The sequence below is a fragment of the Arachis ipaensis genome, chromosome B10 (assembly GCF_000816755.2).
Source record: "Arachis ipaensis cultivar K30076 chromosome B10, Araip1.1, whole genome shotgun sequence".
Taxonomy (NCBI): domain Eukaryota; kingdom Viridiplantae; phylum Streptophyta; class Magnoliopsida; order Fabales; family Fabaceae; genus Arachis; species Arachis ipaensis.
In genome coordinates, this window is record NC_029794.2 from 98,562,505 (window position 1) to 98,578,870 (window position 16,366).

At 32.9% G+C, this 16,366-nt stretch overlaps 2 protein-coding genes across 2 annotated transcripts; one reads left to right on the forward strand and one right to left on the reverse strand.

Annotated features, from left to right (window-relative positions):
• Positions 515-1,845, reverse strand: LOC107620835. The gene is made up of 2 exons (XM_016322942.2): positions 976-1,845; positions 515-884 (listed from the first exon to the last, which is right to left on the reverse strand). Exons 1-2 carry the CDS (start codon positions 1,815-1,817, stop codon positions 515-517), a joined length of 1,212 nt encoding a protein of 403 aa, XP_016178428.1. The 5' UTR covers positions 1,818-1,845.
• On the forward strand, positions 11,435-12,460 carry LOC107620836 (F-box/kelch-repeat protein At3g23880-like). Its single transcript, XM_016322943.1, has 2 exons — positions 11,435-11,607; positions 11,746-12,460. Exons 1-2 carry the CDS (start codon positions 11,435-11,437, stop codon positions 12,458-12,460), a joined length of 888 nt encoding a protein of 295 aa, XP_016178429.1.

A 16,366-nucleotide genomic window follows, 5' to 3' on the forward strand; every position in this document is an offset into this window, starting at 1 on the left:
GAGGAGAAACTCGTGTAAGATCTTCTCTCAACCATTGGTGGCTATAATACCTATATAATTAGTGTTTAAGCATAAATTAATAATGATTCAATTATCTTCACTTATAAATTAAAGTTATAAATAATAAATGTAAAAAGTTACCTTGGATTCAATGAATGTGCTAAACAATGAATAGGTGTGATATTTTTTGTCCATCTTTGAACTAATATTGAGTGCACAACATCGTAGAAGGACGATGACTCTTGTTCATCTTTTCTTTCATAGAGATATATAGCACTTTTTACTTTCTTGATCATTGAATCCCACATATCATGGACCAAATGAAGAGTAGGTGCATCTGTGTCTGTACTTCTTAAAACATCATAAATAGGATTTGTGAAAGCAAGAATATAATCAATTTTTTGCCACCAATTTTCACTCAAAATCTTTTCTGTAACAACTTCAGCTCTGCCAATATTATCTTCCTTATATGAAGACCACTTCTCACTTATAACCATCTCTTTGAGGCCTTGCTTTAACAACCTAAATCTTTTGTTTTTAGGGAATGGATAAAAGAATATGTGCTCCAATTCCTTTCACAACAAGAAGATGAAGATGGTTGCCCTAGTAGCCTAAGAGCAATTGGTTGAAGAAATTTTGCTTTACTACCATGAATTAGCCACCAAGACTTTGCATCAACTATGCCTCTATCATTCAAAGAGTCATAATCATCAAAGACACCTCTACCATCAGAAAAGCTTGCAAATTCAATGTTTACCTTTCTCCTCTCTTCTTCGTTAGGAAAATACCTCTTCAAGCATTTAACTCTCTCATTAGTGATCTCAATATCTTGATGAGGAGAAACTCGTGTAAGATCTTCTCTCAACCATTGGTGGCTATAATACCTATATAATTAGTGTTTAAGCATAAATTAATAATGATTCAATTATCTTCACTTATAAATAAAAGTTATAAACAATAAATGTAAAAAGTTACCTTGGATTCAATGAATGTGCTAAACAATGAAGAGGTGTGCTACTTTTTGTCCATCTTTGAACTAATATTGAGTGCACAACATCGTAGAAGGACGATGACTCTTGTTCATCTTTTCTTTCATAGAGATATATAGCACTTTTTACTTTCTTGATCATTGAATCCCACATCTCATGGACCAAATGAAGAGTAGGTGCATCTGTGTCTGTACTTCTTAAAACATCATAAATAGGATTTGTGAAAGCAAGAATATAATCAATTTTTTGCCACCAATTTTCACTCAAAATCTTTTCTGTAACAACTTCAGCTCTGCCAATATTATCTTCCTTATATGAAGACCACTTCTCACTTATAACCATCTCTTTGAGGCCTTGCTTTAACAACCTAAATCTTTTGAGCATCACAATAGTAGAAGCAAATCGAGTAGGAGCAACATTAAGCAACTTCAATGTATTAAATTCATTGAAAATAGATAACCTCATATGATGATTAACAATAAAATTTTTTATAAAAGAAGCATCGTCAGCAATTTGAGTAATCCATGAGCATTCTTGATAAACAAAATTATTCTTCTCTGTATTCTTAGCTGCACAAATGTCCTTTAAAGCAAGGTTGAGAGTATGAACAACACAAGGAGTCCAAAAAACAGATGGAAATTCAGCTTCAATCAATAAACCAGCCGCTTTACAAACTGGCGCATTATCAGTCACAATCTGCACTACATTTGAGAGACCGACTTCTCTTATGACATCTCTTATTTGCTTTGCAACATAATCCTTGTCTTTGATCTCATCTGAACAATCTACTGCTTTCAAAAACATAGGCCCACTTTCAGTTACAGCCATAAAATTAAGAAGAGGCCTCCTTTGGGGATCACTCCATCCATCACTTACTTTAATGTTTACTACAAAAGAAACAAATAAAAACATATTATAAAAGGTGCGAATTACCAATGACCACAACAAAACCTTAACAAATAATCCTTCAATATGAACATGATTACTAAGAAGAGAAACATAACCTAAAGCTATGAATCAGGATTAGCATTAGAACCATGATATATATAATAACGGCATATACATAAATGCATATAGAACAAATTATAGTACAGACAAATTGCTATCTAGAGTCTAGACATTTACACTAAAACTCAAAATAAATTGATTTCTAGGAATCTTACAAGTCACTGCATATTCCACTTCATATACATAAGTGCTGAATACTGCCATATTATGTATGCTAAAAAATAAATTAACAATCAATCCAGTTTTTTTTCCTCTTGTCTTTTTTCTATCAGTTCTGTGTCTTTCTATTACTTTCTAATTTCTAATCTTCTCATAGCAGAAGTAAAAAATTATGAAAGAAGTATCTAACAATATCTAATTCCAGAAGCACAAAACAAAACCAAACCAAGGAGATGCACATAACAAAATAGAAATCCAAAATCAAATGGAAGCACAAAAATGACAAAACAAATCAGAACCAAAGAGAAGCACAGAGGTCAGAGAAAAATAGAAATACAGAACCAGAAAATTGATTGATGGAAAAATAAATATTCTCCCTTACTTGAAATGGAGGATGCAGAAGAGCACGAGAGCAGGGCAACGGTCACGTTAGAAGTGGCGACCGGGGAGGTGGCGAACACGGCAATGAAGAGGTGGCGAACCGGGGAGTGAACGGCAGCGAACGGCGATGACAAGCACCGCAGAAGAAGTGACGGCAGTGAAGAGAAGATGCTGAGATTAAGAGTGAGTGGGTGTGGAGAGAGATAATGAACATCCACGATGGTGACGACCGGAGGTGGCGACGATGGCTGGAGGTGGTGGTAGACTGGCGGTGAGGAGAGGGTGAGTGGGTTGGAGCCACAGAGCCAGAGACGGGTTTAGGGGTGGAGGTGAAAGGTTAGGTTTTTAACTTTTTGTTAAAGTGAAGGGTGAAAGACTGAAAGTGAAATTGATGTTCCAAAATGGCATTGGGCCATGTCCGGCCGTGTCCGGCTTGTTTTTTTGTTTTTTTGGACAGGACACGTTTGGACACGGGAGACACACGTGTCGGATGAGTGTCTCCGTGCGTCGTGTCCGAAATATGTCCGACACACCGACACGGCAATTAAACAAAGTGTCCGTGCTTCATAGACTCGGACCATCCTTGCAATAGCAACAGTTTATCAAACATAGCATGCAAGAACCGAAACCCAATCCCTGAGATATTAACATCGTGTAAAACTCAGATCTTATAACAGAACACATATTCGTAAGCGGTAAGGGTTTCTAAACAAAGGTACTTACTTTAACAAAGAAAAAAATGTGGGAACAGAGCAGTAGTGGCACTGGGCAGCAAGGATACGACACCGGTTCACCGCCAACGGTGGCGAGCTCCACCGACAGTGATGGCGGCGAGAGCAGCGGCGGCAGAAACGGCCGCGGAAACCACCCCGCGACGCCTTCTCTCTCTCTGCATGCTTTCTGTCTCTCTCTCCTCGTGTCATTCTCCCTCTTCTCTTCTGGTCAGATCAGCGTCGATGTTGGTGAAGCAAGCTTCGGTGCCGGCGCAACCAGGGATGCACGCGCAGCTTCGACGGCGACGATGGTTGTGATCCCAACGGCGAGATGGCGCGGCGAAACCAGAATCAACGCGCGACGGTGGCTTCTCCTCTCCTTCTGCATCGTGAGCTCTCTTTCTCTCCCTCCAGTGACTTCGACGATGGCGCATGAAGAAGGCAGTGGCAGAACGACGTAGCTCGGCGGTGACGCGACGGCGTGACGAGGCACAGGACGCGACTCCTTCCTCTTCTCTTATCCTTCACTCCCTTGGCACTCCTTCCCTTCTCTCCTTCCCTGATTCTGTTTCCCTTTTCTTTTCCTCTCTTAATCCATCTCTGCGTATTCGTGGGTGTGTTTGTGTGTACCGGGTGAGGGGTGGGGTTAGAGAGGTGAGTGGCGGAGAGGTGGTGAGGCGGTTAGGTTAGGATTAGTGAATTAGGATTTAGAATTTGGAATTTAGGGTTTGAGTAGAGTTCTAATTTTAAAACTAAATTTAATCAATATAATTAATTTTAAAAATATTATTTTATTTGTAAATCAAAAATATCTAATTATAATTGAAATTTATATAAAACTGAATTAATTTAAAATTCGAAGTCTCATAACCTTTCTAAAAATAAAATTATATATATATAAATATAAATAATTCATTATTTATTTTCTAAAAATCTGGATGGTGTCCAATGTTTAATCTCACCTTTCATTGCTCTCTCTCTCCTATTTATTTTTTATCCCACTTATAAAATTAAAGGTGAGAGATCACACTTTATTCTCTCAAGTGTTAAAAAAATGGAGAAAATTAATTTCCGGTCTTACACTGTCTGCTAAAAGGGAATCTTGATTCTGCTATGTCATCAATGTCTTATCTCATTCGTATAAAAAATAAGGGTAGATTTATTTTAGTGATAATGTAATAGAAAATAAACCTTAGTTTTCAACAATAATCAACATACCATAAACTAGTTGCAATATTTGAGAAAAAATTTTGTTGGTCTATAACTTAGAATAAAAGGATGTAATTTGCGAAACAAATTGTCTAGAAATTTTCACTATTGTTAACGATTCTCATCATAATACTGGGTGTATAAATTTTTTGGTGTTTAAAGTATATCATAATTTAGAAATGGCGTGTTGACTTTTGATTGATTCTGCGAGATACAAACACAATTGCGGACACCATGATAAAGACAGCGTTGAGATCGCATTCTCGACATGTAGAGCTACTAATGCTTAGAAGGAGTTTGAGACAAATATTCACAGGGATCGTTCTGCGTCTTCTTAGTCCATTTATACTTTATTTCCTTTTTTGCTTGGTTGTTTTAATTTTTTAGTGAAAAAAAACCTAAACAAGTTCATATTTTAGTTGTATGAGATCAATAAAGCATCCCGTTAGTTTGGTAGTTATTGGATGGAAGATAATTAATTAAGTGATTAACGACTGAAAAAATTTACAAAGACTTAAATATAAACGTAAGTATAATGATCCATAGATCAAACAAATATAAACTTCAGTTATATAAATATATCCAATGATCATATCCATAGACATTGTATATATGTTAAAATCTTTTCTTGTTAAAAATACAAACTGAATTTATACTATAATTTTAGAATGTCGATGATCCTCTTGGACCCTATCCTCTGGCGATCATTATAACATAAAGAGGACATGTATCATGTACGGTTTTTGAGAAATTTTAAAGTTAGTGTGTTTTTTAAATGTGGGCAAAAATATATGGATTTAAAACAAATTGATTTTCAAAACTTTAAAATTGATTTGTATAATGTTCAAATTTTGAAATTCTAATTTTGGGCATAGACTCAATCAGTAGCCCCTATAAATTTGGAGCACCTCGGTCATAGATTGTCAAAAGTTTTTATAATTTATCTCTTCATACGAGAGAAATCTTAGTTAATTTTAACTTGAGTTAACAATTATCACAAAAACTATGTCTACGAGAGGGAGAGGTAGGAGGCCGAGCAAGAGAAGAGGTAGAACTACCATCATTGTCACAAATGAATCAAAAGACCCTTGTGTAAACTTCATGGACAAGAGTAGGCCAAAGCAGAGAAAAAGACTGTTCAAACAAATAATAGATACATCATCAAGGTAACCGATTCAACTTTAAACTACAACTGAATATGGACATTATATTATGATCGGTCTACGTGAATAATGGATTTAAACCCAATTTTGCATTTTTCTCAACATTAAGTTAATTCTTTATCATCCTCATGTACTCTTTAATATCATCGAAAAAACCTTTATTATTTATTAGTACATATCTGTAGTACAAGATTTTAAACCTTTTTCGAAATTATGTAAATTATTTTTATTATAGTTTTTAAATCATGAATCATTCTTCCTTAGCTTGTCTAAATAATTATTTTGCAACATAACTCATGAAAAAATGTACTAGATTAATCAGTTAGCGTGTTTTTTGTGAAGAATGATGTAATCATTTTTTCATCTTCAAAAAGCTATACACTACTCAAATATGTTCCATGTTTATGACTATGAATATCTTAAAATAAAAACTATTTATATGTTTCTGCTTTTAATTTTATCATTTTCGATATGTTAATGACTAAAAGATATAAACTGTGTTTTTCTTTAATTAAAAAGGAACAAATAAAGTACCTTCTTTGTGATAATTTTTTTTATGAATTAATTTTCATTAAATTGTATGTACTCTTTGGTATACGATAGTAATGTTTATTAATTAGAGTAAAGTATCGTTTTTGTCTCCAACGTTTGGAGTAAGTCCTATTTGTGTCCCTAACGTTTAAATCGTCCTATTTGTATCCTTAACGTTTATAAAAGTGATTCAATATTATCCTACTATCAATTATACTAACAAATCAGATTATATTTTTCAATTATTCTCACTTAGATGTATTCATTCTCAATTAGGTCTCACCTGGATGTGGTCGATTTTAATATTATAACCACTATTTATATTTAGATTCAATTATGTCCTTAGAAAAGTGAATTACGTAAATGTTGTAGGAATTAGTTTTAACATTTGATGAGCTATTTTTCGGAGTAGATCATCAATTCTATCCCAAACATTTATATTCTAACTTCAAGAAGAAGTTTTTAAAACTCAAACTAAAGCATTCATGATGTGTAATTGACGGCAGGATAACATTGAATCACTTTTACAAACGTTAAGGATACAAATAGGACGATTTAAACGTTAGGGACACAAATAAGATTTACCCCAAACGTTGACGACAAAAACGATACTTTACTCTATTAATTATTTAGTATCTGTTGATGCATTAAATATATGTTCATAATTTATATGTTATGTTCATCATTTAAAATACAGCTTTCATGAAAGTTTAGCTACGGGCAAGAAGAAGCAAAAGGAAGTGCACTCACCCCTCAACAATAACCAATCAACACGTTGAAACTCACCTACCACCCAACTACAATCAGTACCACCACCAGCATGAAATTATTTTTATGAATGTAGTTGATAAGATGACAACAGCCATAACCTCTCTGACAAAAATCCTTGAAAAACAAACACAAATGGCTTATCCATTGTACGCTGTGAATAGAACTAGATCAGACAATCCGTACATAGAAAATTTAGCTATTAATAATATGACAAATATCAATAATTCAAGAACTGATAACGAAGTTGACATAGATAAAATAATGAGCAAATTCATTCGATCCCAAGAATGTCATATAACAAATGTACAACCCACCCTACACAAATTCCTCCTAGAAACAATTCTGATAAGCACACAAATGACATTACTCTCAAGGAGCTGTTCAAACCAAATGTCTCCCCACGAAGATCATCTGAATTAGATTGGAATTTAAATACAGAAATATATATTGGTAAAAAGGGTACTTTATCATTTGGTTTATTGCGGCGTTCATGTGGCCCGAAAATTGCACAGGTATGTGTATAAAAACATGAACTTGTATTGTTGTGATGACATTGTTTATCTCAAATTGTTTTTAATTTTATTATTTAATTACACATGATAATGGCTTTGTGCTTGCAGTGGATGCCCATGAATTTTAGGCCACCGGATGATATGATTCTAACAACGGATGAGCTTGTTTGTGCTGCTTATATTTTTTGCCCAGATTTAAAGGTTCCAAGTTAATCGGTAAATCATCATAATGCTATTTGATTTGTTGCAAGTCTATTTCATACTATGGCTACAACAAATTCCTCAAATAATTATTTGCATATGTATTCCTATAGGGATAAAGTAATGGTGTCAACTCGTACATCATATGAAAATAGAGAAAATTTGGCCACGTTAATTTCAGGAGAATAAGTCATCCAAGATGTAAATATTGTTTTTTTTTTGTTATTTAACATGAAAAGTACAAAATGTTAAAGTTATATATCGTAAAATTAAAAATATACAAATGTATTTGTTTGTAGGTTATAGATTCCCTTACTTGCATTCTCACTCAAGAGCATAAAAAGCTTAACAAATTGCCATCCATATGGTTTCTGCCAACAACCTTTACAGTAAGTTTCAGAACATAAATACTCCAACAAAAATTTTAATAAATAATTTTTTGGTTTAACTTTCAAGTAGTATATAAATGATTTGATTTCATATTTTTTAGGACAAATTAATCAGCAACTAGCACTTACCTGGTCCAGACCACCCAATCAACTAAGGGAACAATTTGCATATCACTACATGTATAAGATTGAGTGCTTATCAAGGGTAAGTCGTTTAATTTTTAGTAGATAATATATGATTTATTTAATCCAAATTGTATGTTTATCTTGCTAGCATAGACTGACAATCCTCGTTATTTCGTAAATAATTAGATTTTTGTCCCGATCAACGACCTTAATGCCCATTGGTTTCTGATGATTGTAGACATGAAAAAAGAACATATATTTGTGCTTGATTCTTGTAAAATCCCAAACAGAAACTATGGTAGGCTATTATCAGTTGAAACCATGGTATGTAGCCCAGAGTTATTTTATTCAATAAAATTAATTTTTCATCTTTTATTCTCTCATAATTTTAAATATTTTTTATATAACAAAAAAAAATATACCTCATTGTTTGAAATAACAATTTAAGTTTGTATTTCAATATCCTTGCTATATTCGGTTTGTAAGCTAATAGTAATTTGTTTATTCGAAATTAAGGTTCATTTTTTAACATTATTATCAAATTAATAATTTTTAATTTCTTTAAAACCTAACCATTTTAGACATATAATAAAAATTAACCCGTTACATTGCTTGCTTTAGACAATATCCAACTATATATTATGTCATACAGGCTATATTTACTGAACGAATGTTAGAACACAAATCTTTCTACAATTCCAGTGAAATCAATGTACCTCGAGTGTCTAAATTTCATATAGTGGAACTGCCTGACCTGCCACAACAGAGGAAGGACTAGTAAGTAATATTAATTTATAAGTCATTTTACTTTCATGTCTATTAAGTTTATTATGTACGAATTATATGTTAGGTTAAACTGATAAAGTAGTACAATCACACATTTAACTAAACAGTAATGACTGCAGTATCTGGGTTGCTCAATGGATGAAAGAGTGCGGGTGGACTGATAATTTTGGCATCATGGTGACCAATCTAATTCATGTTCTAAATTTTTTATAATTATTAGAGAAAAATATTATATATATCTAATTATATATAATATTCTAATTGCTTTGTGCTTTTTAAAATTACTAGGTATATGGCAATGATAGGATGATGCTAACAATTGACTTAGTGAGTAAGGAATTCAATATGAAGAAGTCAGAAATTATGGATAAGGCACATACATATATGAAAGATATGCTTCAAAAATAGTCACGATTGTAAAATGATTGAAGAATTATATTCTTAAATTCATCACATTTTATATTTGCTGAGACACGTCAAATTTTGTTAGGCATCTTTTTAGTTTAGGTTGTTCTTAGTATCCTATCCTCGAAATACATCTCTAATAAACTTGGTGGAGTTAGTTTATACGATATTTTGTTATATAATCGAAATTACTGTTGAGTCATTTTAAAAGACATATAAAAAATTTACTTAACTCACATAATACTAACAATCAACATAATAATATAATCTATCATGAACAAAGATTAACACACAATCCTTACACAACACATTGTAACTAAAAAATTATACGCATGATTTTACAAAATTAGATGATAAATGATACACATTAATTAAGAGTTTGATTAGCATATTTTGACAAAGAAATAATTTTTTTTCTCATTTCATCCATTTATTAAACCTAGTTCCAACATAATTATTTATATAATAAACTAAAAAAGGCATAATTCTGGATATTTTGTTGTAAAATTAAATGACAGATTTGAAGAAAAGAGGGAAGGAATTTTGATAGTAGTGCAGTGTGATTTGTGATAACTAGTTATTATTTGGTGAAAAAGAGATGGAATAGAAAAAACAAAAATTCCAAAGGAAAGAGAACACAAAACTGTTGTGCAAAAGCTCGGTTAAAAAATCGGCCAAATCGATGGTAAACTGAAAAACCGGCCAAAAAATACCATTATTAACAATTAGTACTTAAAAAGGTTTGTGGAAGAAATTAAAACGAAGGATAAATAAATACGGTGTGCTCACTCATACAAATTAAAAGATGGGAAGTATGAAGTTGTTGCACGATAAATAAAACAGAAAAAAATCAGAAGAGAATTGAAACGGTTATCTCTCACTTTTTCTCTGTTTTATTTATCCCCATCAACCTCTCCTAATAGTTGGCAAACCTCTCCTAACAATTGGCAAACAGTTATCTCCTACTCTTCCTCTGTTTTATTTATCACCATCAACCTCTCCTAACAATTGGCAAACGGTTATCTTCCACCCTTTCTCTGTTTTATTTATATCCCTAATACACAATTAAAACAGTTATCTCCCATTCTTTCTCTATTTTATTTATTCATCAACTTCACACTTTTCATCTTTCAATTTTTAGGAGTGGACACAATTGTCGTATTTATTCTCATCATGGAACTTGAACATGTACAAATTTTTTATTATTTTCAGAAAATATATTTTTATATGTACAAATACATATATCTCGTTTACACTATAAACGAGATATATGAAAATTGAAAAAATACACATATCTCATTTATACTGTAAATGAGATACATACAAAATTATCTCGTTTACAGTGTAAACGAGATATGAGAGGCTGGCGTATTTTCGTAATAATTTTAAAATTATTTATTTCGTAATAATTTTTATTTTTTTCATTTATTATGTGAAAAATATCTTTTTTTTAAGGAAAAAATATCTTTTAAAAAAATATAAATTGTAGCTTCTCAAAAAATATATTTTTTTCTTTATTTCTAGTATTTTTACATTTTATATTAGAAATTTACTAAACACTCTAAAAAATAAAAAATATATATTTTTTATTGAAAAAAGATCTTTTTTTATCGATTTAATAACGCCCAAACAAATACTAAAAATTTATTAAACACTAAAAAAAATAGGATATTTTTATATCAACTTAACAACACTCAATATGCACTTAATAATACAAGTTCATTGTATAAATTTTAAAATCTTATAAAAAAGAGGATGCAGAATTTGGACTTCAAAATTCATATAGAGCACAAACAACCAATTTTAAAATCTGATTATCGAATAGATAGATTTTTGTTTCTTTTAAATAGAGAGATTAATTCATTTCATGTTACAAAAAAGATAGTAAGATATATTTTTGAATCTCTATTTTATTTCACTCTTTTTTCAAAACTCAAAACGCATGCGTAGGCGTTATATTACGGGAAAGGTAATGGAAGAAATAAATAGCGCCGAGCTGCCAAGTTTGTGAAGCAACATTTTAGTCACCACCGCCATCGCCACCAACCTCTGCTGAACTCCGAACAGCATTATTCTCTCCTTCAAGTAGTTATGACGCAGGCTAGTGATTATGATGAGAGGAACAGGAAGCGTTTGAGAGCCACCAGGAACGGCCTGAAACGGCTGCTGCCTTCAACGGTAACGTCATCGGAGCCACATCCAGTCCTTTCGGATGAACTCATCAGAGAAATATTGTTGAGGCTTCCGGCGAGGTCGCTGCTTCGGTTTCAGAGTGTGTGCAGTTCATAGAGAACCTTAATTTCCAGCTCCCAATTCGCCAACGAAGATGTTCAACGTTCAATCTCCGCTGATTCAAGTTTTAGCCATCCACAAGTTGCTTATCATGCTTGTTGGTTCTACAGATACAATGGATTTGGAGATTTCTCGGTTCGATCTTTGTTTGACAACCCTTCTGAACCTACGGAAGTTGTTCGCTTTGTAGGAAAACGTAGCCACAAAATTATTGGCTCTTGCAACGGATTGCCGTGCTTGCTTGACATTACTAATATAGATAACTGTATCATTCTGTGGAATTCTTGTATTGGATTGACATCCCAACCGCTAGAAATTTGGGGTTTCGTAGGAGTTTGCGGCTTTGGATATGATCATGTAAATGACGAGTACAAATTTGTTACGGTTGTAGATCAGATACACAAACATGAACCGCTTAGATATGAAACTAGAATTTATACATTTTGCTCGAACCCTTTGATGAGAATCATTGAAGAAATCACATTTAAAAGGATAAATGGTGAGGGTAAAGGGGTATTTGTGCTTGGCACCGCCACTCTTAATTGGATTCATTGGCATGACACTCTAGATTACTTGGTTCTTTCCCATGACTTGGTGAAGGAGACTTGTAGTGAGTTTTCTTTGCCTCTCAACCTCAAGGATCCGGAAAATAAATCCTTCATCTTCCCACACTTATGTATGCTGAAGAACTACCTTGCATTTTGTTCTAGTCATGAGAAAACTCATTGGTCTTTGTGGCTGTTGAAGGTGTATGGAGTGTCTCAATCTTGGACTAGATTGGCCACCATCCACTGCCACCCACTACTTATTGGTGCTGAGTTATAGCCATTGTATATCCGGGGAAATACTCTTCTTATGGCAGCGGCATCAACTTCAAAGATAGTTCTGTATAACTTGGACGATGGCAGCTTAGAATTTCCTCTACTAAAACCCACTCCTTTGGATGTCTCAATGGGATTGTGGTTCCATATTTATCATGAAAGCTTAGTTTCACCATCATATCGTTGCCTTTGAAGCAGCTTATCCCAAATCTGGTTTATCAAACCCTAGTGTACAATCTCTCTTCTAAATGCTTTAATTCTTGTTAACTAATTCTTGTTATTATTCTTTTTGTTATATCAAATTCATATGCGCATGCTAGATTTGTAGGAATATAATGTACAAGTGTCCCTTTGCACTTGCTATTCCTATATACTTTATGCTTTCTGTTATTTCAAAATGACGTATTGATGCATTTTTTTCTCACAAGTTAAAAAAAATAGGGTAAAGTATATTTTTTGTCCCTGAAGTTTGACAAAAGTTTCAAAAATATCCATAAGTTTTATTTTGTTTCGATTTTGTCCCAAAAGTTTTCGATTTGCATCAAATATACTCTTGGCGGCTAATTTTTCAAAAAAATTAAGACCAATTCAACAACAATTTCATAAGAACAACCATCAACACAAGCAAATCAAGCATCATTTTCATACATTATTGTTAGATTGGTCTTAAATTTTTTGAAAATTTAGCCGTCGGGGGTATATTTGATGCAAATCGAAAACTTCTGGGACAAAATTGAAATAAAATAAAACTTAAGGGTATTTTTGAAACTTTTGTCAAACTTCAGAGACAAAAAATATACTTTACCCAAAAAAATAATATGAACTTCTGATATGCTAATCTGGTGACATTTGTTATTGATGCGTATTAACATAAGAATTTTCATGGGCAAAACTGGAGCTTAAAAGAAAAGATTCTAAACAATAAGTCATGTCACAGAGGAAAAAAAATTGTATGCCTTATTATCTGGATACCGCTTGTAGTCCTTTATATGTATTTCTTTAAAATAACACTATTTTTGAACATAAGAATTTAGAAATTCAAACCAACATGTTTTTGTTAATTTAAAATAAGCATGGACCATGTGAATGCCAATTTGACATTTACTTCAATAATAAGTCCCTCATTAATAATGTAAACATCATCAAATATAATTTTATGGCATGAATTCTTTGAACTAAAATCATCAGTTCATCATGTGCACATTAGAGAAGCGCATAGTCAGACAGAAACACACTTAAGAGAAAAAAAAAGGGGCATTTTGATCAATGTTACCACATACTAAAATATTCCATAAATCATGAAGAATTTGTGAAAGGCATAAGGGGAAAGGCTATTATAAACAACTAAAATAAGAAAATGAGGGAAGTTTGAGGAACATGCTGTTGCTTTATATTTCCATTTTCTTCAGAATGTGATGAAAAATAATCACACAATTTCATTCTTTTCCCCCTCAATCACATATACCAAAGTCATATGGCAACCAATTAAACTCAATATCAAGTAAAGAACTTGGAACACTTGTTCATAAAATAAAGAACTATAGCACTGCCAATTACAGTAATGACAAATGAAATCGACTCACAATTTTTGCATTTCGCTCATTTAATTTCAAAAAATCTTCAAAAGCAACATTAGCTTCGTACCTCACATTGCATATCCCTTTGTTTGTAGCAAAAATTACTATTGGAGAGAGCGAGTTCTCTAAAGCACGATTCAAATAGGAAAAGCATTCCATATCTAGCATGTGCACCTGGTCAGAAGCATTAAGAAAAAGATTAACTACAAGCAATAGAAATGAGACATTAAGAAATTAATATATCCAACAACTAAGTTGCCTCATCAATAAATAGAACTCCAGGGACAAGCTCTGCTACACCTTCATTAATATATCGATTGACAACCTATCATAGATAGAATAATAACAGTAAACATACAAGTTAACCTCTTGGCATTGAGGCTTTTTGCTTGCATTCATAGGTATTTTAGTTAGTAGTCACCAATTTCCATTTACGGTTGAAAATAATTGAGAAAATTGCTAAGGAAAATATCCCCTTTTTATTTTTTGTGAAAAATAACTACATTTATAAGATTGAAATTGCAAGAAAAAGATTACCTTTTAGAACATTCATATAAATAAAAAAGGAAAAAAAAAACATAAGCGCGGATGACATGATTTGACAATACCTTGTTAATTTCCCGTCTCAACTTGTCAGTGATATCTGTTTTCCTAGGTTTCATCATCTAGCTCATAAGAGACAGAATATCTTGCCCACTTTGAGGTTGTGCATTAGCAGCATACATCCAGATCATGTAGCGTTACATCCTTTAGGGGGAAACAAAATTCCAAATCACAAGAAACTATTACCATCAAGCCAGTATATCAAACACAATCTTACTAGGTTTGAGCATCTAGATGTGTTCCTTTGCAAAACTTATCCAAATAATTTTTTTAGTGTTAAAAAACCAATGAGATCAAAGCATTTATGTCGTTTGAATTGAAATCTATAAAAGAATTTGTACCCCAAAAATACAAAGGAATTATGCTTATAGTCTATCCTTCCATGTACCGATCTTGATAATAATAATAATAATAATGGGAGTTCAAGTACAATGATAAATCACAAAACTAGCAAATCTTGAGAGGAAGGAGTGCATAAACATAAAATTCAAATCTCAAATCCAGTACTTGAACAATCTCTTTTTTCTTGTGAACCTCTCCCTTAGGAAGTGGGACATACTCTTCTACTTCAAGATCAAACTCTGTAGTGAAAGCATCACTTTAGCCCACCCTTTTTACAGTTCCACTATTTGCTTCGATGTATATAACATCTCCAACAGCTACCTGTACATTGTGTCACAAATCCCAAATCAGCCCCTCTAAATTTTGATTGCTTTACACAACTAGTACTGAGACAGATAACAAGAGAAATAGCATGGAAATAAAGAACTCACCTTTTTTCTTAATCAAGGCATCATATATGGTGGGGTCCAACTTCAGTTACTTGGTTCCTTTCACAGTTTTCAATCCAATTATCACATGGCTTATACTTTTACCATGACCTCTTGTTACACTCTTAGTTCTTCAGGGGAGAGCTCGGTTACCTTGTACCAATAACACATCACAACTTGATATTAACGACCATGATATGATTTCATTGAATGTCATGCCTACATATATATCTTAGAAAGTTTGAAAACAAAAATAGACAGGTTGTAGAACATGTAAGCAAATATTCTTCCAATTACCTATTTCCGATCCAATTAACTCAGTTTTGGACCAAATTAAATTGCATAAAGCAAAGAAAAAACATAACAAAAGCCTAAAATCAGAAACAACGAGGTTGCAGGAGAGTGGTGATAACAACAACAACTACAGCGACGGTGCTTGAATGACGTCGTCAAGGGCTGAGAGAAGGCAGAAATAGAGACCGAGTGAGAGGGAAGGATACCTGAGGACGGCGGCGCTGCTTGTGATGACAGCAGCGGCAATGCTTTGGAAGTCGGTGACGGCACGACAGACAGAGAGAACGGGACACACAATGAGGCGGTTATGCTCGGGTGGCGCGACGACGGCGATGGAATGGGGGAGGAGCTACAGAGAAATTAGGGTTCAATCTCTGGAAGTATGATTTAGGAAAGAAGCAAAGATTCTGTTTTTAGTATTTTAATAAATTATACAATTACCCATTTTGGGATATAATTTAATTTCAAAATAGCTTAACCATAGTTAACATAACAACCAATTAAAGAGTGACACGTCATAGAGAGTAATTTATATGTTATTTATGTGTAGACATTATTATTATTATTAGCGGTAATTACTATTATTAAATACTACTGTTGTTGCTATTATTATTATTATTGTTATTGTTGTTGTATCGTTACTGTTTCTATTATTATTATTATTAT

Bases quoted from the DNA above. Each gene is read 5' to 3' on its own strand.
- LOC107620836 (XM_016322943.1), top strand. From the start codon at position 11,435: ATGACGCAGGCTAGTGATTATGATGAGAGGAACAGGAAGCGTTTGAGA. The intron at 11,608-11,745 runs GTTTCAGAGTGT...TTGGTTCTACAG, and splicing joins CCGGCGAGGTCGCTGCTTCG to ATACAATGGATTTGGAGATT.
- LOC107620835 (XM_016322942.2), bottom strand. From the start codon at position 1,817: ATGGCTGTAACTGAAAGTGGGCCTATGTTTTTGAAAGCAGTAGATTGT. The intron at 885-975 runs GTAACTTTTTAC...CTAATTATATAG, and splicing joins GCACATTCATTGAATCCAAG to GTATTATAGCCACCAATGGT.